At 48.2% G+C, this 27,322-nt stretch overlaps 1 protein-coding gene across 1 annotated transcript; it reads right to left on the reverse strand.

The window, feature by feature from the left end:
• Positions 1-2,421: 2,421 nt before the first annotated feature.
• ACADM (acyl-CoA dehydrogenase medium chain) lies at positions 2,422-27,322 on the reverse strand. Its single transcript, XM_040407671.1, has 12 exons — positions 27,189-27,322; positions 20,176-20,272; positions 18,690-18,787; positions 18,536-18,605; positions 17,419-17,519; positions 13,899-13,979; positions 13,616-13,746; positions 11,972-12,080; positions 11,742-11,882; positions 11,569-11,664; positions 7,583-7,831; positions 2,422-2,770 (listed from the first exon to the last, which is right to left on the reverse strand). Exons 1-12 carry the CDS (start codon positions 27,210-27,212, stop codon positions 2,699-2,701), a joined length of 1,269 nt encoding a protein of 422 aa, XP_040263605.1. The 5' UTR covers positions 27,213-27,322; the 3' UTR covers positions 2,422-2,698.

The raw sequence follows: 27,322 nt of genomic DNA on the forward strand, positions 1-27,322 counted from the left end.
AGACCCCCTCATTGAGGGCCATTAATGAACATTGTTACAAGTTTTTTCCTGCAAAAATGTCACATGACCACTTTTTGCAGCTGTTTTGGACGCCCATGTGACAATATTTTGGTTTTTGCGCCACGTTCAACACAAAGGAGTGTAGAGGGGTTTGGCCGAGACTGCAGCCCCAACAAATTTACCAACCAGCAAAGCAAGTGCAAAAAAAAGACCAGTGAAAAAAGCCTCCCCCCTCAACTTGGGCAATCAAACCTTTCCTCCGGGTGACCGCTTTCTGGACGAGAACCTACTCTGTACAATCTACTCTGCAGTATGCATTTGGAGATGTGGCTGCCTCCATCTTGCTTGTGCACTCCTTCGGCCTCATTCACACTTCAGTGTTCCGTCAGTGATTTTGAGCCAAAAAAGGTGCGGCTCTAAACACAGAACAGGAGCTGAGCTTTCCCTTCTACCTTACATCTGTGGAGGCCCCAATCCTGGTTTTGGCTCACAATCACTGAGCAAACACTGACGTGTGAATGAGGCTTAACACGTCCTTTCCACAGGCTGTTTTTCGTCAGTGCAGTGTATAGCGCTGTGGTCTGTTGGCACAGCGTATGGCATCATGTAGAGCCTACCCTTCCTGAGTACAGACCTTCCCATCCAGAATGAGGTCAGCTTGCCGTAGTGGATGTGTACAAATGATTCTTATCAAAATGTAATAGCCAAGTATCTCATGTTCATTCGATGTAGCGAATGCAGCGTTAGTTCATTTATTCTGTTGTATTGTGTTTGCTTGTACTTTTGTAGTTTCAGGCATGGCGATGCGCAGCTGCATATTCACTTCATCTCACAGGAGGTGCCGACTAACCTTCTCTTGTTTTTACACTGTTAGGCCTCTTTCACACAGGCGTTTTGCGAGAAAAGGTGCGGGTGCGTTGCGGGAACATGAGCGATTTTTCCGCGCGAATGCAAAACATTGTAATGCGTTTTGCACACGCGTGATAAAAATTGCGCATGCTTGGTACCCAAACCCGAACTTCTTCACAGAAGTTCGGGCTTGGGATCGGTGTTCTGTAGATTGTATTATTTTCCCTTATAACCATGTTTATAAGGGAAAATAAGACATTCTGAATACAGAATGCATAGTACAATAGCACTGGAGGGGTTAAAAAAATGAAATAAAAAAATTAAACTCACCTTAGTCCACTTGATCGCGCAGCCGGCATCTCTTCTGTCTCCTTCTTTGCTGATTGCAGGAAAAGGACCTGTGGTGACGTCACTCCGGTCATCACATGGTCCATCACCATGGTAAAAGATCATGTGACGGACCATGTGATGACCGGAGTGACGTCACCACAGGTCCTTTTCCTGCAATCAGCAAAGAAGGAGACAGAAGAGAAGCCGGGCTGCGCGATCAAGTGGACTAAGGTGAGTTTAATTACTTTTTATTATTTTTTTAACCCCTCCAGCGCTATTGTACTATGCATTCTGTATTCAGAATGCTATTATTTTCCCTTATAACCATGTTACGTGAAAAACGCACAAAATAGAGCATGCTGCGATTTTCACGCAACGCACAAGTGATGCATGAAAATCACCGCTCGTGTGCACAGCCCCATAGAAATGAATGGGTCGGGATTCAGTGCGGGTGCAATGCGTTCAACTCACGCATCGCATCCGCGCGGAATACTCGCCCTTGTGAAAGGGGCCTTAGGGTGCCCTCAGACGTGGCAGAAAATTCCGCCAGAAACTCTGCAACATCAAGACCTCTCCCCCATGTTATCCTATGGACCTGCAAAAATTGCCTATGCCTGCGTTGTGTTCCCACCGCAGCGTAGATGGAATCAATTTCCCATTGAAATGAATGGAGGGATTCTTATATAGGAAATCTTCAACTTTGTAAAAATCTGTACTTGTGGATTTTCTGGTGGAACTTCCAGCCACATGTGAACAAATTTGCATCATAAGGCTACATGCACACAACCGTATGTGTTGTGTGGTCCCGAAAAAAAATACAAAAACGGATGCCATCTGTTTTTTTTTGCGGATCCATTGTAACAATGCCTAAAACGGACAAGAATAGGACATGTTCTATTTTTTTTGCGGGGCTACGGAACGGACATACTGATGCAGACAGCACGCGGTGTGCTGTCCACATTTTTTGCGGACCCATTTTAATGATAGGGTCCGCATCCTATCCACAAAAAAACCAAAACGGAACGGACACGGAAACAAACAACGTTCGTGTGGATATAGCCTAATCCAAATCTTGCTTTCACCCTTTGCATTTCATCGCTGGGGAAGCCGGGAGACTCCTGCACTTCTCTATACTCTGCTTACTTACAAGGGGCCCGCAGGGAATTGATAGGAGCAGCACCTACTGTATGTATCTGTAATAAGAATTTGTTGTTTTACACAATTCAAAAAGCATAAAAATCACAGTTTTAAGTGGTTTACTGTAACAATTTTCTGGCTGGATTAATATTGCCTTTTCACCTGTAGCTCTGATGCCGCTACAGTCGTAGAAAAGGACAGCTCAACACACAACATAAAAAAAAAGGATAGATACAATCAAGATGTCTATTTGCATATAGTAAAATGTTATATAAAATTAACTTTAGTGCTAAACGCTCCTGCAGAAACCAAGCTTGTCATTAAGGCCGGGGGTGAAGGAGGTAAAACAGTCCAGAGCAGCAAACAGGGGGCCGCCAATTCTTCATTGCTTGTACCTATTAAAATGTTCCCGAGCAATGATGAGCCTTTGGATCTGGGCTGTGCCCTCATAGATCTGGAAGAGAGAAAATATATAAATATTAGATTGGTGGGGATCTTAAAGGGCTTGTCTCATCACATACAATGGGGGCATATTGCTAGGATATGCCCCCATTATCTTATAGGTGCGGGTCCCACCGCTGGGACCTGCACCTATATCAAGAACGGAGCCACCACCAAGCCGGTTCCTCATAGAAGTGAATGGGAGCGTACCGCGCATGCGCAGCCCCCGCTCCCATTCATTTCTATGGGGCCGACGGACATAGCCGATGCCAGCGGTCGGCTATTTTCGCCGGCCCCATAGAAAATGAATGGAGGGCGGCTGCGCATTCATTATCTATGAAGCCCGCGAAAATAGCCGAGCGCTGGCATTGGCTATTGTTAAAATTAGTATCGGTAATTGGTATCGGTGAGTACTTAAATAAAAGTATCGGTACTCGTACTCAGTCTTAAAAAAAATTGTATCGGGACATCCCTACTGAATACCAATATAGTATATCTCCCATGTATTCTATCATTTAGCTATAATATCCTGCCTACATTTAGTTTGCGGCCTGTGCCGTCCATAGTGCGCCCTGCGCTGATGAATGACTGGAAAAGTCTAAGGCATATTGGTACACCATAGTCTTTTTCCAGGGTGCGGGTGCCCACAGAGAGGACTCTGAGTGCCGCCTCTGGCACCCGTGCCATAGGTTTGCCACCACTGCCCTATACTGTGGAAAGGGGGTAACTTAAAGGGGTTATCCAATCTCAAGAAAACCCCCCACATGTGCCGGGTCCCTCACAGTGAATATACTTACCCCGCTCCCGGCGCCGCTCCTGGTTCCCGCACCGCCGCTGCTGCTTCTCCCTGTACATGGATGAAAACATCTGGTGTCGGGGGGAGCAGCCAATGGCAGGCGGGGATGAGGACAAGCCTATCTAGCATCGCGGGTGACGCTAGGGAGGCCCGTCCCCGTCTGCCATTGGCTTCTCCACCCCGACACTGGATATTTTCATCTGTGTGCAGGGAGCAGCGGTTGTGTGGGACCAGGAGCGCACGGGGAGCTGGATAAGTATATTACCAGTGAGGGGGGGTTCTTGAAATTGGATAACCCCTTTAAAGGGAACCTGTCACCAGGATTTTGTGTATAGAGCTGAGGACATGGGTTGCTAGATCGCCGCTAGCACATCCGCAATACCCAGTCCCCATAGCTCTGTGTGCTTTTGTGTAAAAAAATAAAAAATAAAAAATAAAATTTGATACATATGCAAATTAACCTGAGATGAGTCCTGTCCCTGAGATGAGTCCTGTCCCTGAGATGAGTCCTGTCCCTGAGATGAGTCCTGTCCCTGAGATGAGTCCTGTCCCTGAGATGAGTCCTGTCCCTGAGATGAGTCCTGTCCCTGAGATGAGTCCTGTCCCTGAGATGAGTCCTGTCCCTGAGATGAGTCCTGTCCCTGAGATGAGTCCTGTCCCTGAGATGAGTCCTGTCCCTGAGATGAGTCCTGTCCCTGAGATGAGTCCTGTCCCTGAGATGAGTCCTGTCCCTGAGATGAGTCCTGTCCCTGAGATGAGTCCTGTCCCTGAGATGAGTCCTGTCCCTGAGATGAGTCCTGTCCCCTGAGATGAGTCCTGTCCCTGAGATGAGTCCTGTCCCTGAGATGAGTCCTGTCCCTGAGATGAGTCCTGTCCCTGAGATGAGTCCTGTCCCTGAGATGAGTCCTGTCCCTGAGATGAGTCCTGTCCCTGAGATGAGTCCTGTCCCTGAGATGAGTCCTGTCCCTGAGATGAGTCCTGTCCCTGAGATGAGTCCTGTCCCTGAGATGAGTCCTGTCCCTGAGATGAGTCCTGTCCCTGAGATGAGTCCTGTCCCTGAGATGAGTCCTGTCCCTGAGATGAGTCCTGTCCCTGAGATGAGTCCTGTCCCTGAGATGAGTCCTGTCCCTGAGATGAGTCCTGTCCCTGAGATGAGTCCTGTCCCTGAGATGAGTCCTGTCCCTGAGATGAGTCCTGTCCCTGAGATGAGTCCTGTCCCTGAGATGAGTCCTGTCCCTGAGATGAGTCCTGTCCCTGAGATGAGTCCTGTCCCTGAGATGAGTCCTGTCCCTGAGATGAGTCCTGTCCCTGAGATGAGTCCTGTCCCTGAGATGAGTCCTGTCCCTGAGATGAGTCCTGTCCCTGAGATGAGTCCTGTCCCTGAGATGAGTCCTGTCCCTGAGATGAGTCCTGTCCCTGAGATGAGTCCTGTCCCTGAGATGAGTCCTGTCCCTGAGATGAGTCCTGTCCCTGAGATGAGTCCTGTCCCTGAGATGAGTCCTGTCCCTGAGATGAGTCCTGTCCCTGAGATGAGTCCTGTCCCTGAGATGAGTCCTGTCCCTGAGATGAGTCCTGTCCCTGAGATGAGTCCTGTCCCTGAGATGAGTCCTGTCCCTGAGATGAGTCCTGTCCCTGAGATGAGTCCTGTCCCTGAGATGAGTCCTGTCCCTGAGATGAGTCCTGTCCCTGAGATGAGTCCTGTCCCTGAGATGAGTCCTGTCCCTGAGATGAGTCCTGTCCCTGAGATGAGTCCTGTCCCTGAGATGAGTCCTGTCCCTGAGATGAGTCCTGTCCCTGAGATGAGTCCTGTCCCTGAGATGAGTCCTGTCCCTGAGATGAGTCCTGTCCCTGAGATGAGTCCTGTCCCTGAGATGAGTCCTGTCCCTGAGATGAGTCCTGTCCCTGAGATGAGTCCTGTCCCTGAGATGAGTCCTGTCCCTGAGATGAGTCCTGTCCCTGAGATGAGTCCTGTCCCTGAGATGAGTCCTGTCCCTGAGATGGGTCCTGTCCCTGAGATGAGTCCTGTCCCTGAGATGAGTCCTGTCCCTGAGATGGTCTGTCCCTGAGATGAGTCCTGTCCCTGAGATGGGTCCTGTCCCTGAGATGAGTCCTGTCCCTGAGATTGAGTCCTGTCCCTGAGATGAGTCCTGTCCTGAGATGAGTCCTGTCCCTGAGATGAGTCCTGTCCCTGAGATGATCCTGTCCCTGAGATGAGTCCTGTCCCTGAGATGAGTCCTGTCCCTGAGATGAGTCCTGTCCTGAGATGAGTCCTGTCCCTGAGATGAGTCCTGTCCCTGAGATGAGTCCGGGACAGGACTCATCTCGGTGACAGGACTCGTCTCAGGTTAATTTGCATATGTATCAAATCGATTTTTTTTTTTTACACAATAAAAGCACACAGAGCTATGGGGACTGGGTATTGCGGATGTGCTAGCGGCCATCTAGCAACCCATGTCCTCAGCTCTATACACAAAATCCCGGTGACAGGTTCCCTTTAATAACCACAATACCCCTTTAAACACTGCAGCCAATGCCTGACGTATGCTACAGTATAGCTAAACAGTGCAAGCTCTGGAGGCATACGTTGCAGAATACAACTGACGTACAGCCGTGGGTGATGTAAGGGTACATTCACATGGACTGATTTTGAACCGGGATATTTTTCTAAATCTTTCACAACTGAATGGGGAAAGCAGCAAGACTAGCTGGACGTATGAAGATAGATTTAGAGCTCAGACACAGCGCTCCTTCCAGGCCAGGTTTGTATTGTTATATGATGCCACATTTATTATAGTCTCACATCCAGGTACAAAGAACATATCCATTCTGAAGGCACAAACAAATTGGAGAGGTCTCCAGCCGATTCTCATTCATGTGCAGCCAAACCGCACCAACTCATGATGAGGCTCCTTTAGAGGAGGCATATTTAGGAGTATTAATTGGGTACTACGTATGATCTGGGGGCCATTCTGTGGTATGATGTGTGCTGTATATGGCAGTATTATATGAATGCTGCATATTATTTGGGAAGTATATGGTGATAGTACTGGGTATCTTCATGAATCAAACCTCTTGTGATGACTTTGTATAAGGGGATGCCCTCACCACAACACCCCAGTACATACGCCCCGTTATGATCTATGGACAAAATGGGGGATGGAGTGTCGGGAACCCTCTCTATGTTCATGCATTTGATGGAACGGCCAGGGAAGTGTGTGGCCCGTCAAGGCTTCTCCAGGGGGTAAGAACCACAGGGTCCAGTTACCCCGAGCAGATGTGTCACGAATTTTGCAGTGGATTTATCCGGTGTATTTTAAACCCCGAAATCTGCAGCATAAATGGACATGCTGTGGATTTAAAGGGGTTATCCAGGAATGAATAATGATAACTAGTGTTGAGCGAATCGAGCTTCTGATCCAAGATCCGAAGTCGATTCGCTCAAAACTTCCTTTGAATGCTGTACAGAGATTCGAAATGTTTGTGTTCCGGCGAGGAAAAACCGTCATCACCGAAATCTCGAGGGACTTAAAACTTTTAAAACTCGGATCCAAAGTCAGCTTTGGTATCGAGGTACCAGCTGGTACCGAAGCCGATTTCAGATTCCTGTTTTGAAATGTTTTTCAAGTTTAAAAATCCATGGCCGAAGTTATTCACAGAAGTCTCTCGGGACTTCAATGGAACTGAGCCGTGTCTAGGCCACGTGACGTCACTAGCTTAGGAAGAGGCTGCTGTGCTCACGGAGCTGATCGGCGGGGTCCCACGTGTAGGACACCTGCCACTCAATATTAATACCCCTTTAAACTCTGTGACACCGTTTCTGGCTGAGACAACACCTTTGACATTTTCTTTTGATTGCTCTTCACACACTTTTCCCAGGACCATCCAATTATCCAGAATAGCCGGTCCCATTACCTAAGAGAGGCCTAATAAAACCAGTGTGACACTGGAATACATCTATAGTCACTCACACTGTGCACACGCTGCAGATTTCAGTCGCACTACACGTCCATGCTGACCGCTTCCTCTTACCTGGTAGATTTTAGCATCTCTCATGAGCTTTTCCACAGGATAATCACTGTTAAATCCGTTTCCTCCAAATATCTGAACAGCGTCTGAAGCCACCTGATTGGCAATGTCTCCGGCAAATGCCTTGGCGATGGAGGCGTAGTACGTGTTCCTTCTGCCCAAGTCCACCTCCCAAGCTGCCCTCTGATATGCCATGCGGGCAAGTTCCACCTTCATGGCCATCTCAGCCAGTAAGAAGGACACGGCTTGATGCTGCATAAACATAAATGTAGAGTTCCATAAATGATGATTAAAGGGGTTATCCAGGTAAAGATAAGGATTGGTCGTCATCATCATCATCATCACATCAGTGGCGGTCCTATTCCCGGCAGTCAGCTGTTTCAGGGAGCCGCTGTGGGATCCCGACAGCTTTCCAAGCACCGCACACCATATATCAGCTGTGCTTGGTATTGCCGCTCAGCCCCATTGACCTGAACAAAGCCGAGCTGTCACTAGAGTCTAGTGTCTGGTAAAAAGACAGGATCCCTAATGAAAACTGAATGGACTCCATCATAGTCGGTGGAGTCTGCTCAGCGTCTTCCCTGTCAGTTTGGCCGGGTTCACATCACGTTTTTGTCATGCATTTAAGGCTACTTTCACATCTGCGTTTTCAATTCCGCTATCGAGATCCATCATAGGATCTCAATAGAGGAAGAAAAGGCTTCCGTTTTCTCCCCATTCATCGTCAATGGGGACAAAACTAAACTGAACGAAACTGAGTGCACCAGAATGCTTTCCGTTCCGTTGCGCTCCCTTCGCGGACAGAATAACGCTGCAAGCAGCGTTTTTCTGTCCGCGATGTGGTGCGGAGCAAGACGGATCCGTCCTGACACACGATGTAACATTGAATGTGTACATTAACCCCTTCGCTACCAGCGGCGTACATGTACGGCGCTGGAGCGATGTGTAAACATGGCGCCCGCTCGCACGTGCCATGGCTGGCAGGTCTCTGCTGTTTCATACAGCAGAGACCTGTGGCTAATTACCGTGACCGGCAATAATGCCGATCGCGGTAACTAAAGGCTTTACATGCCGCGATCAAGCGAGATCACGGCATCTAAATGTGCAAAAAACGTGCTGCCAATGTGGGCATCGGTAGTTGCGCTGAATACTTTCAGCGTCGCTTACGAGGCTGATAGTATTCATGCTGCAATTCTTATTTTGGCCACCAGATGGCAGGCCAGGATAAGAAATGAGCAATTTCTAGTTAAAAGGGAACCTGTCAGCAGCAAAAGCCATCCCAAACCGCCAGCAGTACCGTCAAGTAGCGCGGTTACCTTGACTTCAAGCCTGACTGGAAAATAACCGGACGGAGGATAAAAGATTGTTTTTCATACCGTATTTTCCGGCGTATAAGATGACTTTCTAACACTAGAAATTATTTTCAAAAGTCGGGGGTCGTCTTATACACCGGGTATACTCAGATCCGATGGTATGTTCTAACCCCCAGGCGTTCCCATGGTGACGGGGAGGCTTGCCTGGGGGTTAGAATATACAGGGCCCAGCCGCTCACAGGAGTATACATTTATTAACTGTAATCCGTAACTAATTTTAAATGAGCGCTCATCTCTTTACTATTGTACCTTACTCTCAGCTCCGGTAACAGGCAGTGTGGGCGGCGCTCACTCACTGACGTCACGTGCCTGCTCCTCCCACTAGGCGACGCAGGCGCGTGATGTCAGTGAGTGAGCGCCGCCCACACTGCCTGTTACCGGAGCTGAGAGTAAGGTACCTTAGTAAAGAGATGAGCGCTCATTTAAAGTTAAAGTTACAGATTACAGTTAATAAATGTATACTCCTCTGAGCGTCGGGGGAGGGGGATCTGTGGATGACACCGTTATAGAGAGGGGGATCTGTGGATGACACTGTCATGGGGAGGGGGATCTGTGGATGGCACTGTTATAGAGAGGGGGATCTGTGGATGACACTGTCATAGGGAGGGGGATCTGTGGATGACACTGTTATAGGGAGGGGGATCTGTGGATGACACCGTTATAGGGAGGGGGATCTGTGGATGACACATATAGCATAAGATGCTATATAGTGTCATCCATAGATCCCCCCATAGCAGTGTCATCCACTGATCCCAGTCAGTTCCCTAGACGGGAGAAGATCGTCTTGAAGACAGGGAGGGCTGGGAATTCAGGGGTAGTCTTATACGGCAAGTACAGCCCAAACCCTATATTTTAAATGAAAAAGTTGGGGGTCGGCTTATACACCCAGTCGTCTTATACGCCGGAAAATACGGTACTTCTGCCTCATCAGAATGCAGTAAGAAAATCATTTGAAACTCACTGCCGGCTACTTGAAGGTACTGCTGGCGGTTTGGGATGGGTTTTGCCGCTGACAGATTCCCTTGAAAATGTCATTTTACAAATCCTTGATCTAAAATTTATAGGCTTATATATGAGCTTCAAAAATCTAATTTTTTTTTTTTTTTAAATGTCAAAAAATAAAGTTTAAATCACCCCCCTTTCTGTATAATTAAAAAATAAATATCTAAACAATAAATCTAAACATCATGGGTATCATCGCGACCGAAAACACCCATACTATTAAAATATTTACTAAATATCTAATACGGCGAATGGCGTAACAGAAAAAAGGGTCAAAATGGCCAATTTGCCATTTTTTCATTGCTTCTCTTACCCCAAAAAATGTAATAAAATGTGATCAAGAAGTCACGCACACTCCAAAATGGTATCAATAAAAACTACAGATTGTTCCGCAAAAAATGAGCCCCTAAACAGCTCAGTAGACAGAAGTATACAAAAGTTATGGGGGTCAGAATATGGTGATGTTAAAAAATAAATAAAAATGTTTTATCAAACTTTAAATTTATGTTTACACTATTTAGACATAAAAAACCTACACATATGGGGTATCGTTGTAATCGTACTGATCCAGAGAATGAGGTTTTGCCGTAAACGAAACGCTGTGGGAACAAAACCCGTAAAACGGTGGAGGAATTGCATTTTTTTTTCCAATTCCACCCCATTTGGAATTTTACCGCTTCCCATTACATTTTATGCCATAATTAATGGCGGCATTAGAAAGTACAACCTGTCCCGCAAGAAATAAGCCCTCATACAGCTTTGTGACTGGAAATATAAAAAAGTTATGGCTCAAGCAAAATAGGGAAGAAAAATGAAAACTAAAAAAACCTCCGGTAGCCTAAGAGTTAAACATATGACACAAACCCACCGTTACGTGCCAGATTAAGCATTTCCATTATTTGTTGTTCGGCTTATCCAACAGAGCACCTGCTCTTCGGCTATGTTCACATCACCACTATTTATTTAATAGTGGTGATGTGAACATAGCCTAAGAGCAGGGGATGTATGCAGGGACCGTTACCAGTCTAAATAACATCAGGCTAAAAAGTCTAGTCCAATATACTGGATCTTCTCTGTACTTTACCACTTGGCTATAATAGCCTGCCTGCATTGCCTACACACTGCACTACATACATCTGTGTGATATACGTGCTGCAGCGCGTGGCGACCACACACTGCACTACATACATTACACACATCAATACATTGCTTGCTGCTGCTGCCACCTTGATGGTGTAATCTTCAGCTCCACTGCCGCCATGTTTGCTGGGGTCCTCCGGCACAGCGCCCCACTTTCCTTATTATAGCAACGTCCGAGCTCCCGCCAGCTTCCTCTGCTGCAGGGCACGGTATCGCTCCGGCAGCCCGCCAAACCGATAACAAAGCTCCGTGCAGTACAAAGCTTTGTTATTGGTCGTTTCAGGCATCGCTGCCTGTGCCATTCACAGCACGCCCTTTTTCCAGGGAGTCTGACGCTTGTACAGGCGTTATTGTGACCTCTGCCCGGAAATACAGCTGCGTGGAAAAGCTCGGCCTAGACATTAAACTCTGGTGCTGGGCCACCCCTAGACAGGGGCCTCTGTGGCCAAAGGCTGAATATGGACATTTATTTACCTCCGCAAGGACCTTTCCAAATGTCTTCCTCTCCAGAGAGTACTTTGTAGCTTCGTCCAGCGCTCTCTGACCTAAACCGACGGCACCGGCTGCCACCTACAACAAATTACAGATCAGCCAAGGTGCACGGGTCACAGAGCGCCGAGATACTTCCCACCGATGGATCATCTTACCGGTGGTCGGGTCTTATCGAACGCCCCCATAGCAATCTTGAAACCGGCACCTTCAGTAAGTAGGACATTTTCTGCGGGAACCCGGACATCTTCAAACACTATCCCCCTGGTGTCCGAGCAGCGCTGCCCCATGTTCAGCTCCTGGAAATAATGATAATGTATTCGAGAGAGTCGGCGATTAATCCACATTTCATAGGAGAGCAAAATGTTGATAAGAATAAAGTCCTCACCTTTCTCCCAATCTGTACTCCAGGGCTATCTGCATCTACAATAAACCCCGTGAAAGCTTTTCCCGTTGGTGCCTTGGGGTCAGGATTAGTGCGAGCCAAAAGAAAGTACCTATAGAATATACAGAGAAACCGGTTAGGCTAGCTTCACATCTGCCTTTTTAAATCAGGCAGGGCGGGGTTCACCGCCTCCGGAATAGCCGATTCCCCAATAACTACAATGGGTTCTGTTCCCTTTCTGGCTTTTGGCCTGACAAAAAGTTGTGCATGTTCAACTTTTTGTCTAACCGAAAGCCGACATTTATGCTGTAAAAAAGTGACCGGATCCCACTGTAATCAATGGGGATCTGGCAGCACGCGGGACAAAGTAAACACTCCGCTGCCGGATTTTAAAACACAATTGGGGGTTGTTCGCGTTCAGAGCTGAAACCAGACATATCCACTTTTTCACCCAGGCAGCCCCTCTGAGATGCTCTCCCTTGCCCTGTATAGCGCAGGGCAAAGGCTGTTTGTTTACCTTTTTACATTGCTAGGCAGAGTCGTCCACCTAGCAGTGCTGCCGGTCACGTCACCCGCACTAGTGGGCCGACTTTAGCACTGCCCTAGCCGTTTTACAGGCGAGGGCAGCACTAAAGCCTGCCCATTAGTGCCAGTGACGTCACCGGAAACACCGCTAGGCAGAAGCCTCGACCCGGTACGTCACTGGATCTGCAGAAAAAGCCCATGCCCTTCGCTATACAGCGCAGGGCAAGGGAGAGCATCGGAGCAGAAAATGCTCATGTCAGAGGGGCTGAGTGGGGGAAGAAGAGAATATGTCCAGGTTCAGCTCTGAACCCGGACAACTCCTTTACTTGAGTTCCAGTTATTGCTTCCTATACACACACGTCCTGGAAATCAGCAGCCAACATTCATCTACTGTATATGGCAAGCTTAAAGGAATATTCCCATCCTGACATTTATGATACAGGGATAGGATAAGCCACAAATATGTCCAATAGGTTTGCGACACCCAAAGAGGAGACCCACTCCTATCTCAAGAATGGCGCCCTACTGTCAATGGATAGCATGTCAAACATGTGCAACGTCTTCTCTATTCATTGCTATCGAACTAGCCACAGCGCTCAGCTATTTTCTGAAGTCCCATGGCAGTGAATGGAGAAAGCTGCACATGCGCAGTTGGCTTGGAGTTCATGGTGGGGGCCCTGTTCTTGAGACAGGAGCGGGTTGCACCTCTGGAACCCACTCCTATCAGACATTTATGGCATATCCTATCAATATGCAATAACTGTGCACAGGAGAAAAGCTCTGAAAATGATCACCGAAGGTCAAGCTTCTACAACCCCCTGTTATCGGCGGATATTATAACACTAGACGGAGCCCCATTGAAATAAACCAGCATAGAGGGCGCCCATTGCAGCAACTCTCTGCTCAAGCTCATATGGGTCACAGAGGACTCCATATCCCAAGGAACCTCTATCCTTAAATCTGCTTCAGCCACATGCCATGCATAGCACCTCCTGACTCTGGTTTGCATAGTTTCAAGGCCACTGCCATCATCTAGGGGTAGCCACTGATAATTTGCCAATAGTTTTAGGCAGAGCAGAGAATGTATGATCACTAAATGCCAGAGACGTGGTGGCACATTACCAGTTAGCTTTGCCCCCGTTGGTGATCCACATTTTCTGCCCATTAATAATGTACTCATTGCCCTTCTTCTCTGCTCTCGTCTTCAGGCCGGCCACATCTGAGCCGGCTCCGGGCTCGGTGACACAGTAAGCCTAGGGAGCATGGAAAGAAAGACATGAAAGATTAGCCAAAAGCCTGCAGTGAAATATACCAGCTGCCGGATTATCCAAGATCCCACATACAGACATGGAAGGTTTGGGAAAAGCAGACACTCAGCACATCCAGTTTATAAGATATCCCTTACACACATCAGGGGCTCCTCCGTCATTCTTCCCAGGTACTTCTTCTGCTGGGCCTCATTGCCTGCAATGATCACCGGCATTTGCTATGAAAAAAATAAAAAGACACCGTTAGCCTACATGCACAGCGGGTCCGCAATACACGGGCACCGGCCGTGTGCATTCTGCATCATGGACCCTTTCACTTGAATGGGTCCGCAATCACTGAGATGCGGAATGGAGGCACGGATCGGATTCCCACGGAAGCACTAAGGAGTGCTTCTGGGGCGTTTCTGGCCGTGCCTCCGCAAGGCAAAAAAGTAGCGCATGCACTACTTTTTTTGGTGCGAACCGTTGGATGCGGATCGCGGACCCCATTCAAGTGAAGGGGTCCGCGATCCGCATGCGGCTGCCCCACAGTCTGTGCCCGTGCATTGCGGTCTGCAGCACGGGCACGGAGCCCTAATGTTCGTGTGCATGTAGCCTTAAAGGATTTGTCTGACATTCACGGGAAAAAAAAAATGAGTGGCCGGCTGTAAACAGTTAAAGTTTTATTTTTTTATTTGCTAGTTTATTAGAGATAGGCATATATACCTGTGTCATGCTCCGGACTCGCAGCGCAGCTCCCAGCCTGACCTCCCAGCCATGCCGGGGTCACCTGGCATTATATTGATTTATGATGCTATGTAGCCCTTACAGTTCTGGAATGTATTAGATGACAGCGACACAATGCTGTCAGTGTTATCAAATACATTCCAGAACTGTAAGGGTTACATAGCATCATAAATCAATATAATGCTAGGTGACACCGGCATGGCTGGAAGTTCAGGCCGGAAGCTGCGCTGCGGACTCGCAGCATGACACACGCTCGTCTTCAAGGGGCCTCACTGGGTCAAGATCTGTAATTACCTTATAATAACAGCTTTCAGTAATGTCCCCTGTCCCTTTCCACTGCTCCTTTAAAAGACTGTTGCTAGGGCTTGTCTGTCTTCCCTTTAGTATAAACAGAAGACAGAGGGGCGGCCCCTCCACACTGCATGCTTGCATTAGGCTTAGAGTGAGGAGGCGTGTCTCTCAGTAATCCAATCCGATTGGCTGGCAGGAAGCTGCTGCCTAAAGCAAGTGTGTATGGGAAGTGAGGGAAGGCAGTTTTGGCCTCAGAGAACTGGCAGAGGAGCCATCTTGAGAAGATTCTCGTATTGTAGGGTTCAAAACAGACGTAACCAAGGGAAAAGCTCAAGGAAACAGTGGTATGTGAAGAAACTAAAGATTGCTTTATACATAATGCTGCAGCAGCATTAACATATGCTAAAATTGATTTTTTTGATGAAAACATGACAGTTACACTTTAAATAAAAAAATTACTTTTATAATTCCTGCCGACCCAGCGCTGCGGCTCCCATCCCCGCTCAACTTTAAGTGATAACGTTCCTGCGGGGATAGGGGCAGCAGCGCTGGAACGGTAGAAGTTTTTGAAGTGTGGGTGTGCATTATTTTGTTCTTTTTCAAACCCTTCCCAGTCAGCCACTACTTTTCATGCAGGTTGGATGACCCCAAGATAAAACCACTTACACCTGAGCTAAACCCAGGAGGAGTAGGGATGAGCGAATTTCATATTTTGAAATTCGTTTTCGGTTCGTGTTGTGGTATTTACTGAATTGTGTTATGGATTCTGTTACCACGAACCATAACGCAATTCCGTGACGGGATGAATTCCGTCTAAAGGCATTCCATTATTCATTCCGTCACAATAGAAGTCTATGGCCAGCATAACGGATCCCTAAAGAGCAAGCAGGTTAATATCTCCAAATGGCCTTAGGCTTATCACACATAGATAGTCCCTTCCCAATGTATTACTTAAAGTGCATCTCTACCAAGTCACTGCAAGGGTGTCTGCGGGATCCACATGCAAATTAATGGGTCACACTGGACTTAACATTGTAAGTATCCGGTTCTGCCCAGCAGGGTTAGGAAATGATTCTAGTTCATTCTGCCAGGGTCATAGTATCTCAGAAGTGTTTAGTGTGGTTATCGCATCATCTAGCGGTGTTAAGTTGTATTACTCTTCCTGTTTTCCTGTTACAAAGACTACTGCATTGTGGGAGTGCACTGCATTGTGGGAGTGCAGAGCATCATGGGAAAGAGAAGTCTCCAGGACAGAGTATAGAGCTGTCCTATGCACGTCTCCTTCTCAAACTCCACCATCCTTGTAAAAGGATATCTGATGAGAGATCTACCATTGTTTCAGGGACATTATGTTATGCAGAGCTGTTCAGTTAGTTGTAATTGTTACTCAGGGAGTTGTTACTACTATGTTACCTAGACATGTAATCTTATGTACAGGCAGCCATTTTATCATTTGCTTCAGTGTTAATGCAAATGTTATAGTACATGCTATCTATACTTTATACATATACTTGCTATTTGTATTCTTGTAGTTTTACCAAACAATCCTGTTTTGCCAACCAACAATCCTATTTTACTAATAAACAAGTTAGACTACAAAGAACAGTCCTCTAATTTGGAAGACAGGAATGGTTTATGCTGAATGTCAGGCTGCACACTGTGTGAACGTGTATGAAGGCAGAACAAGTGGACCGCACACTTATGCATAGAACTAATCCATATAAAAAAAACGAATTACTATATATATATACACACACATTACTTATCCTGCACTGATCCTTAGGTACGTTCTGAATTATTCTCAAGAGCTGCACTCACTATTCTGCTGGTGCAGTCACTGTGTACATACATTACTTATCCTGAACTGATCCTTAGTTACGTTCTGAATTATTCTCCAGAGCTGCACTCAATATTCTGCTGGTGCAGTCACTGTGTACATACATTACATTACTTATCCTGAACTGATCCTTAGTTACATCCTGTATTATACTCCAGAGCTGCACTCACTATTCTGCTGGAGCAGTCACTGTGTACATACATTACATTACTTATCCTGTACTGATCCTGAGATACATCCTGTATTATACTCCAGAGCTGCACTCACTATTCTGCTGGAGCAGTCACTGTGTACATACATTACATTACTTATCCTGTACTGATCCTGAGATACATCCTGTATTATACTCCAGAGCTGCACTCACTATTCTGCTGGTGCAGTCACTGTGTACATACATTACATTACTTATCCTCTTCTGCTCCTATTAGACACCCCGATGCTGCAAGCGATTGTCGGAATAGAAGCACTCCCGGCTGTCGGCAGATAGCTAGCAGAGGACAACGCTGCTATTACATGCAGCGATCTCCTCCGCAGTATGGAGACAAGCAATCAATATGCCATCGCTCATCCTCATGCAGGACTGTGGTGTGCCGGCAGCTGATGGTGATTACACAGAACGATCTGCCGCCGGCAAATTCAGATCTTTCAGCATGCCTTCAGCTTTCGAAAGATGATCGCTAATGAGCGTTCATAGGAACACTCGTTAGCAATTATTGGGCAGAAAATCTGCCCTTCTAATATACCCTTAAGTTATATCCTGTATTATACTCCAGAGCCGCACTCAGTATTCTGCATATACTTACCCCCAGGGAATTGGCCTCTATAGCTGTCTGAATACCAGTGCAGCCATAAGCAATCTCCTCCGTAATCAGACACGTGTCAAAGATACCAAGGTTCAGGCCTCCTGCAGATAAACAGCGCACTGCTAAGCACAAAGGAGTCACATACCATATAGGCAGCTACACAATGAAGACTTCTTATGTCATGCATCCAAATTCACTTAAAGAGGGTCTCTGGGTTTTACTTATTGATGACCTAACATATCTTTAGGAGGGTCCTCCTCCGCCGATCAGCTGTTCTCCAGTAGCTCAGAACTAGACAGTGCCGTATGCTATGTAGTAGTTCACCGCCAACGCTGCTCCCATTCACTGAGACTAATGAGAAATCATCAGTAAGTAAAACCCGCACAATCCTATTAAAGGCTATGGACACCTTCGGGGAGACTTTTTTTATTTATGATTGCATTATACTTTTTTCAATTAGTCTTTACTAAAAGTTTTCCGCCTTTTTTAGAGGGTTAAAAAATCAGTCTGTCTGGAGAGTAACACTTCTCAGTCCCATCACCTGAAGGCTCATGCGAAGCCTTAGCGCTGATCTCCTGACTTCATAAAGACTCATACAAGCCAGTTTGACAAGAGTTTAGCTAGGTGTTTATGAGGACAGAGATAAGCTTCACATAAGCGGTCAGCTGATGGGACTGAGAAGTGATATTCTGATTTTAACCACTGTATTTCAAAAACGAAATAAAAAAAAGGACCAATTAAGCCCAAAATGATTAAATTGCAATCATAAAAAATTGCCCAGAAGGTGCCCGTAGCCTTTAGGAGCATCCCCACAGGATGGATACTCTGTGGATTTGCATGTAGCAGAGCTGCAGCATTTTAAACCATCAGAGAAGTAAAGGAGATTAAGAAATCTCGCACACAAGCTGAGAAAAATTGACCCACGGTGTGGATTTTAAATCCCCAATGTGTCAATGTATGCTGCACAATGTATATGGTAAAATCAGCAGCAAAATCCACGTTAGGACAGTGCTGCAGAAAAGTGGGCGATCTAGCGGCGAGCTTTCCCCTCGCGGCCGGCTCTGACCAGGAGAAGCCCTCCACCTAGATACATCCAGGCCTTCAGGCGCATGCTTACCGCAGTGCTCGGGGATGTGTCCGTTCATCAGCCCCAGCTCCCAGGCTCTTTTAATGAGGGGAACAGGATACTAAGAACAGGAGGAGAGGTTCGTTACGGACTATTCAATTACAGTGCGCTTTATACAGCAGGCGCGGACCGCCACCCCGCTCACCTCCCCGGACTTGTCATACTGGCTGGCGACAGGGATAATTTCTTCTCTTGCAAATTTCCGAGCGGTGGCCTGAAACTCCTTCTGCTGTTCGCTGAGCTCTGTACAGATGGAGAAGAGAAAGAAAGATGGAAATAAGACCCAAATATGGCGCATCACTAGTCACGTCTACGTATTATAGTAACAGATGACTTATGTGTATTTATTATATATAAAGCACCGTATCAGTCCAATCATCCTGTACATAGCGCTGACATAGTCTGCAGTGCTGTACAAAGCACTCGCTGTCCCTGGAGCTCAAAATCTCAATGCCAAGTTAACCTATCAGTATGTTTTTTGGGATGTGGGAGGAAAACCCATGGAGAAAATACAGACTCCATTCATGCCCAGGACACTAATCACAGAGCCGCCGATCCCTCAGATATCAGTTCATCGCTGGTTTGAAACCCCTGGTCTTTTTGGGGTTCCTCAGAGTAAGGGCTCGTTCACACGACCGTTGGTGTCCCGTGCCCGTGCTGTGAACCGCAAATTGTGGTCCGCAATGCACGAGCACCTTCCGTGGGGCAGGCGCATGGGGATCGCAGACCCATTCACTTGAATGGGTCCGCGATCCCTTCGTTCTGCAAAAAGATAGAGCAAGTTCTATCTTTTTGCGGTGCACAGGTCTGGAAACGGAACCCAAGAAAGCACTGCGTACTGCTTCTGTAGTGTTCCGTATCTCCGGACTCGTTGAAATGAATGGCTTCGCCTCCGTGATGCGGAATGACAATGGAACGGTGCCCGTGTATTGCGGATCTGCAAATGCGGTCCGCAATATGGGAACGGGACACCAACGGTCGTGTGAACGAGCCCTAAGGCCTCATGAGCCTAACCTGCAAGTCATGAGGAGACAACGCGCCACCCACAGACTTCTACGGGGCAAATGCCTGAGGCTGCACTACTGAGATCCAGATGATGAGACGCCCCCTTCTGATTTCAGTCGGGTGCAGCACTGTCATGGAGACCTTCAGTAGGTTGAGAATGGGTTACCGTGTGGATGGTGATCTGAAAGTACGCAAGGCCTCCACGACAGTACAGCACCTGATGGAAATCTGAAGGGAGCGTCTTATCATCTGGATCTCAGTAGTGCAGCCTCAGGCCTTTGCCCCGTAGAAGTCTGTGGGTGGCGTATTATGTCTCCCTCTGATTTGCAGATTATTAAGGCTGTACTCGGAGGAACCCCAAAATGTCCTGGGGTTTCCAACCAGCTTTTATGTGATGAAGCTGATGCTACTCCCTATACCCACAGGGCAGGCAGGATGAGGACAGTACTCGAGACAGAAGCTCTTCCAAAAATAATAGCCCCCCCCCCCCATTGCTGTAATTTATATATATATTAATCAGGATCCGGTTTCCTTGTAGAACCTGTTCCGTGAACACAAATAAAGCCCGTCTGCGCCTTATAGCGAGATCGCCAAAGCATGATTGCAGGAGGATATCAGACACTTACCAAAGCTGAAGCCTGGGTGGGAAGAGGAGCCGGCGCTGGCCGCCTGGGGCGCCGTGGACTGGGCTCTCCAGCCGCTCTTGGCAATGTGCTGCAGCACCTGAAAGGAATGAAACCTCAACATGAGCCATGTAAGACCAAATCACACCTGGAGGACGTGGTGAATGTCACCATCTGAGAGGAAGATGTTGGACCCCGCATCATCCTGCTCGGGGCCCCCACTCAGAGTCAGAACGGTGAGCTGCTCTTCATGAGTGGCTGCCATGTAAACCGACAATGCCCCTGTGGTGGCGCCAGCCGCTTCCTCAAGCAAAATCAGCTGTATGTCAGGGGCACCAGGAGCAGGACCCGGGGTAATCAGCTGTATGTCAGGGGCACCAGGAGCGGGACCCAGGGTAATCAGCTGTATGTCAGGGGGACCAGGAGCGGGACCCGGGGTAATCAGCTGTATGTCAGGGGCACCAGGAGCAGGACCCGGGGTAATCAGCTGTATGTCAGGGGGACCAGGAGCAGGACCCGGGGTAATCAGCTGTATGTCAGGGGCACCAGGAGCGGGACCCGGGGTAATCAGCTGTATGTCAGGGGCACCAGGAGCGGGACCCGGGGTAATCAGCTGTATGTCAGGGGCACCAGGAGCGGGACCCGGGGTAATCAGCTGTATGTCAGGGGCACCAGGACCCGGGGTAATCAGCTGTATGTCAGGGGCACCAGGAGCGGGACCCGGGGTAATCAGCTGTATGTCAGGGGGACCAGGAGCAGGACCCGGGGTAATCAGCTGTATGTCAGGGGCACCAGGAGCAGGACCCGGGGTAATCAGCTGTATGTCAGGGGACCAGGAGCAGGACCCCGGGGTAATCAGCTGTATGTCAGGGGCACCAGGAGCGGGACCCGGGGTAATCAGCTGTATGTCAGGGGCACCAGGAGCAGGACCCGGGGTAATCAGCTATATGTCAGGGGCACCAGGAGCGGGACCCGGGGTAATCAGCTGTATGTCAGGGGCACCAGGAGCAGGACCCGGGGTAATCAGCTGTATGTCAGGGGCACCAGGAGCAGGACCCGGGGTAATCAGCTGTATGTCAGGGGCACCAGGAGCAGGACCCGGGGTAATCAGCAGGTCGCCCCAGGGCTGAATTATAAAAGTGTTTGCTTTTGATGAGAAATACAGGAATCAGCATTTGTAACAAGAAGTTCTACAACTTTCTAACACTCAGTAGCTCTGCTTGTTGTCAGAATGGGAGCATCAGTTTAGATCCAGTAGCAGACAAACTGAAAGAATACTTTTCACAGCTGTGGGTCTGCTGCAACTGTCTCCAGGCTACACAAAGAGTCCAATACACAAGCAGCATTAAAGGGGTATTCAGGTTAAATCAAGTTAACTATTAGATTGGTGGGGGTCTGACTGCTGGGACCCCCACCGATAACAAGTGTCCTGTACCCCGCAGAGACCCCGGAAACGAATGAAGCAGCAGGATGAGCATGCATTCATCTCTATGAGACTGGTGGAGATGGCGGAGTAAAAGCGCTGGGCTATTCCTGCCATAGAGATGAATGGAGCGGCGGTGCACATGCCTCACCTGCCGCTCAACGCATTTCAGCGCTACACATGATGGGGGGGCTCCTGTGGTCGTAGAAGTAGAGGGTCCACAGCCTGTATGCCAACATGGCACCGGAACACAGAAGCTGTAGACGCCGTTATCAAGGACTTGCTGCGAGAAAGCCAGAGATGTGGGGGTGTATATACCGCCCTATAGTGCACCGTTTCTGACGATACTGGAACAAATTACCGCAGACCTACAACCACCCCAGGAGCCGCTATGCTGGGATTTTGAGGTCATCATTACATACAGTGCCTTGTAAAGTGACTGGTAATTAGGCAGGGGAGCCAGGACATGCCGGTCACACCCCTGCACCCACCACCCATCAGTTCTGCCGCCTATAATGTGTGGATGTGACCTGAAAGTCCCGGGGAGCTATTACGTGGGCACGTCTCCTAACTTGTCAGCATGTGCGCTCATGAATATGGATTCCGCCTACAAGATCTCTGCAGACAAGTGACAGGTGCGCCTTACATCGCTCTGCGGCCTAAAGGGAACCGGCCGTCCCCAGAAGAATCTCATGCATCAGGCAGCCCGGGACCAGTCACTTCTCATGACACGTCGTATTAAATTCTGGTATTCTTCAAAAAATAATTCTAGAGCAGCTTTTCTTATAATTCTATGGTGGTCATTCCTCTATTATTCCTCCTGGAAATTTATACAAAAATGGACAACTGGGTTATGCCATTTTCCGCACCGCAGGTCAAAATCTGCGCAGAAAAAATCTGCATCGTGTGCACTGAGAATTTCAAATTCTCATAGAATACAATGTACATGACCTATGGCGCGGAAAATCTGCACGCAAATCCTGATCGTGTGCATTTAGCCTTAAAGGGACTTTCCAGGTTTTCTATACCGATGACCTGTTCTCAGGATAGGTCAACAATATCTGATTGGAGGGGTTCCAGCTCTTAACAGCCCAGCCGAAGAGGTCGTGGCGCTCCTGTGAGCACTGCTGCTTCCTAACAGCTTGCCAAACATAGCGCCATCCATTGTATAGTGGCTGCACTTGGAATTGCAGCCCAGGTCCATTCACCGAGCTGCAGCTAGGCCATGTGACCAATGAACGGCCTAGGAAGAGCCAGAGGGTCTCCTCAAACAGCTGATCGGCGGGGGTACGTACCCCACCGATCAGCTATTGATCACTTATCCTGAGGACAGGCCATCAATATAGAATACCTGGAAACCCCTGACGAACGGCGGATCGGCAGCACGTTTACACTGGGCAACAATCAAGCGAATGAGTACACATTCCCAATCATCAGCCGGTGTAAAGGGACCCTGTAACACCCAGCTGTTTATAAACTGCCAGGAGGAATAACAGAGGAATGGCCAAACCAGGATAAGAAAAGATGCTCCACAAGTGGGGACCTACTAAAAGGAATGACACAAAGGAATGCCCATAGACTATAACGGGAAGTAAACTATGAGCTCATTTGCAGGTAAATCTGTGTTATGTAGGACATTAACCTTTAGCGCAAGTGTTCCCTGGGTAGAGGAGCAGATTGTAAAATTAAAATTACCTTGGATTATAACAGTTTTCTATCGAATGCAAAGGTGATGGAATGCCCATAGGCTATAATGGGAAGTAAAACGTGACTTGGTGCCTGAACCATTTAACATATCAAATAAATCTGTATCAGGTTTACTCTTCAAGTTCAGTGGGATTATTTAAAATTGAGATTAAGTGGGATTATCATGTTAATGTCCTACATAACACAGATTTACCTGCAAATGAGCTCAGAGTTTACTTCCCATTATAGTCTATAGGCATTCCACACAGTCATTCCTCATGTCATTCCATAGAAACCAATGATAATCCCACTTAATCTTAATTTAAAATAATCCCACCGAGTTTGGAGAGTAAACCTGCTAAATAATTATTAGATCTGTCAAATGGTTTTGTCTCTAATTCAAATATTACATTTCCATCATTCTCTATGGCAGTGATGGCGGACCTTTTAGAGGCCGAGTGACGAAACTGCAGCCCAAAACCCACTTATTTATTGCAAAGTGCCAACACGGACATTTACCTGAATACTACAGTCCAATCTAGTCTATCTTCCATGTACTTTATCATTAGCTATAATAGCCGCCTACATTCAGTTCGCGGCCTGTGCTGTCCATAGTGCGCCCTGCGCTGATGAATGGCAGGAAAAGTCTAAGGCATATTGTACACCATAGACTTTTTCCAGGGCGCAGGTGCCTACAGAGAGGGCTCTGAGCAGCGGTAATGCGATCTCTCAGCGCAGGGAGCGGACTTTGTTGCTGCCTTATCTAACCTTTGCTCTAGAAACAAAACCTGACCTGGATTATTCCATGAGCAATAAAAGACTGGATTCACTCCTGGGACTCCCTGTCTTAAAGCGGCTGCACATAAGGTACTTTCACACGTTATTCTTTTCCGGCGCTGAGTTCCGTCCTAGGGGCTGAACACCGGAAAAGAACTGTTCAGTTTTATCCTAATGCATTCTGAATGGAGAGCGATCCGTTCAGGATGCATCAGGATGTCTTCAGTTCAGTCTTTTTGACTGATCAGGACGGAGATCATACCGCAGCATGCTACGTTTTTATCTCCGGCCAAAAAAACGGAAGACTTGCCTGAATGCAGGATCTGTCCTTGCGCAGACCGAAAAAAAGGTGAAAAAAACAAATGCCGGATCTGTTTTGCAGGAGGACATCGGAGAGATGGATCCGGCATTTCAATGCATCTTTCTGACTGTCTTAAGGGCTCTTTCACACCTGTGTTCTTTTCTTCCGGCATAGAGTTCCGTCGTCGGGGCTCTATGCCGGAAGAATCCTGATCAGTTTTATCCTAATGCATTCTGAATGGAGTGAAATCCGTTCAGGATGCATCAGGATGTCTTCAGTTCCGGACCGGAACGTTTTTTGGCCGGAGAAAATACCGCAGCATGCTGCGCTTTTTGCTCCGGCCAAAAATCCTGAACACTTGCCGCAAGGCCGGATCCGGAATTAATACCCATTGAAAGGCATTAATCCGGATCCGGCCTTAAGCTAAACGTCGTTTCGGCGCATTGCCAGATCCGACGTTTAGCTTTTTCTGAATGGTTACCATGGCTGCCGGGATGCTAAAGTCCTGGCAGCCATGGTAAAGTGCAGTGGGGAGCGGGGGAGCAGTATACTTACCGTCCGTGCGGCTCCCGGGGCGCTTCAGAGTGACGTCAGGGCGCCCCAGGCGCATGGATGACGTGATCACATGGATCACGTCATCCATGCGCATGGGGCGCTCTGACGTCATTCTGGAGCGCCCCGGGAGCCGCATGGACTGTAAGTATACCGCTCCCCCGCTCCCCACTACTACTATGGCAACCAGGACTTTAATAGCGTCCTGGTGCCATAGTAACACTGAAAGCATTTGGAAGACGGATCCGTCTTCAAATGCTTTCAGTTCACTTGCGTTTTTCCGGATCCGGCGGGCACCTCCGGCAAGTGGAGTACACGCCGGATCCGGACAACGCAAGTGTGAAAGAGCCCTTAGGGATTAAAGTAAACGGTAAGTAAAAAAATAAATAATTGCACTAAAATTAAGGAGAATGCTGTGATTTCATCGGGAGCCCCCCAACGACATTATCAGCAGGGAGCAGCGGTAATGCGATCTCTCAGCGCAGGGAGCAGCGGTAATGCGATCTCTCAGCGCAGGGAGCAGCGGTAATGCGATCTCTCAGCGCAGGGAGCAGCGGTAATGCGATCTCTCAGCGCAGGGAGCAGCGGTAATGCGATCTCTCAGCGCAGGGAGCAGCGGTAATGCGATCTCTCAGCGCAGGGAGCAGCGGTAATGCGATCTCTCAGCGCAGGGAGCGGACTTTGTTGCTGCCTTATCTAACAATATAACAAAGACAGGTGCACTCTGCAGTCTCACTAAACCCTCAAACTGATTTTAAAATTGAGAGATTAGTCAACATGTCCTACGGTGTAGAACATGTCTAAGCCCGGGCACCGCACTGCTGCCTTATCTAACCTTTGCTCTAGAAACAAAACCTGACCTGGATTATTCCATGAGCAATAAAAGACTGGATTCACTCCTGGGACTGTCTGCGGCTGCACATAAGGTACTTTCACACGTTATTCTTTCCCGGCACTGAGTTCCGTCCTAGGGGCTCTATACCGGAAAATAACTGATCAGTTTTATCCCCATGCATTCTGAATGGAGAGAAATCCGTTCAGGATGCATCAGGATGTCTTCAGTTCAGTCTTTTTGCCTTTCCAGGACAGAGATAATAGCGCTGCATGCTACGGTTTTATCTCCGGCCCAAAAAAACGGAAGACTTGCCTGAATGCCGGATCTGTCCTTGCGCAGACCGAAAAAAAAAGGTGAAAAAAAACAAATGCCGGATCTGTTTTGCAGGAGGACATCGGAGAGATGGATCCGGCATTTCAATGCATCTTTCTGACTGTCTTACTAATGCCATCAGTTGGCGTACATTTTGCCGGTGCCCGGACCCCTCTGCCGCAAGTGTGAAAGTAGCCTAAGGAGTCCCAGTTCAAGGACTGATTGTCCCCATGGAAACCTGCACCGCAGAGCCATGTGCAAAACATGTCAAAAACATCGCAAAACCACAAACTATACACATATTGCCCATTCCCCATCTATATAGACATTATAGAGGAGGGGGTCCCGGCTCAGAAGCCCCTCACATAGCAGCTCCACCATGCTTTACCCCAGCACAGAATGCCTCTCCTCTGGTCAGCGACTAAACACTTCCCCTCCCCCCCAGGTCATGAGCTTATAGGACCTTCAAGAAGGGCAGGTTGTACACATGAGTGTTTCCCTGGTCACCGACAGCAAGCAGAGATCTAGAAACCCTAACAACATACCTCTTGCTGCTGAAGGTTTGCTACAATTGTGTCAGGGCTAAACAACCAGCTACATACAGCAGCGGTAAAAGGGGTTGTCAGGCTTAGGAGCTGACAACCCCTATGGTCCTGCCGCAGTATGCCAGCGGGCACGTGGGGTTATTGGGGGGGGGGGGGGGGGGGGGGGGGGGACTCCTTTAAGGTCCAGATGGGCACTACCAGGATGTCAACTAGAAGTCTTTCCAGAAATCGGCGCAGCCATTGGCCGCCACCCCCGTCCTGACCATCTGCTACAATGTATCGGTGCAGCTCATGGGTCTATTGCTTCTATGGATGTAAACACGAGAGTTCCCATTCGCTGACAGCAAGCAGAGCTCGTCACAATCATTTACATCAGATACATTTAGCAGCAGTTTGCAGATCCACAAGATCCCGGTGTCATTAACCCGACAGACACTGTGTCAGACTGGCAGGCGCTGGGACTTGGAGTTCTACAACGACTACCATTTAAAGGGTGAGATCAGAGGTCACAAATCTCTGCGTCGCCACAAGGCACTGAAGTCGCACAGGCCTCGTGGGGTGACGTGGTCCCCGGTCCCCGCTTACCCTGGTCACCCTGAGAGAAGACATGACCGAAGCCTCCGTTATCTATCGACCACTGAAAGGACGTTCCAGCGCACGAGCACCGCGTGACCGCGCCGAGCACCGCGTGACCGCTCTGGCCCAATCCGGCTTGAGGG

The sequence above is a fragment of the Bufo bufo genome, chromosome 9 (genome assembly GCF_905171765.1).
Source record: "Bufo bufo chromosome 9, aBufBuf1.1, whole genome shotgun sequence".
NCBI lineage: Eukaryota > Metazoa > Chordata > Amphibia > Anura > Bufonidae > Bufo > Bufo bufo.

Coding starts and splice junctions, on each gene's coding strand:
- ACADM (XM_040407671.1), bottom strand. CDS start 27,212: ATGTCTTCTCTCAGGGTGACCAGG. Junction 20,273..27,188: donor CTTCTCTCAGGGTGACCAGG/GTAAGCGGGGAC, acceptor CATTCCTTTCAG/GTGCTGCAGCACATTGCCAA. Junction 13,980..17,418: donor TAGAGGCCAATTCCCTGGGG/GTAAGTATATGC, acceptor TTTTTTTCATAG/CAAATGCCGGTGATCATTGC.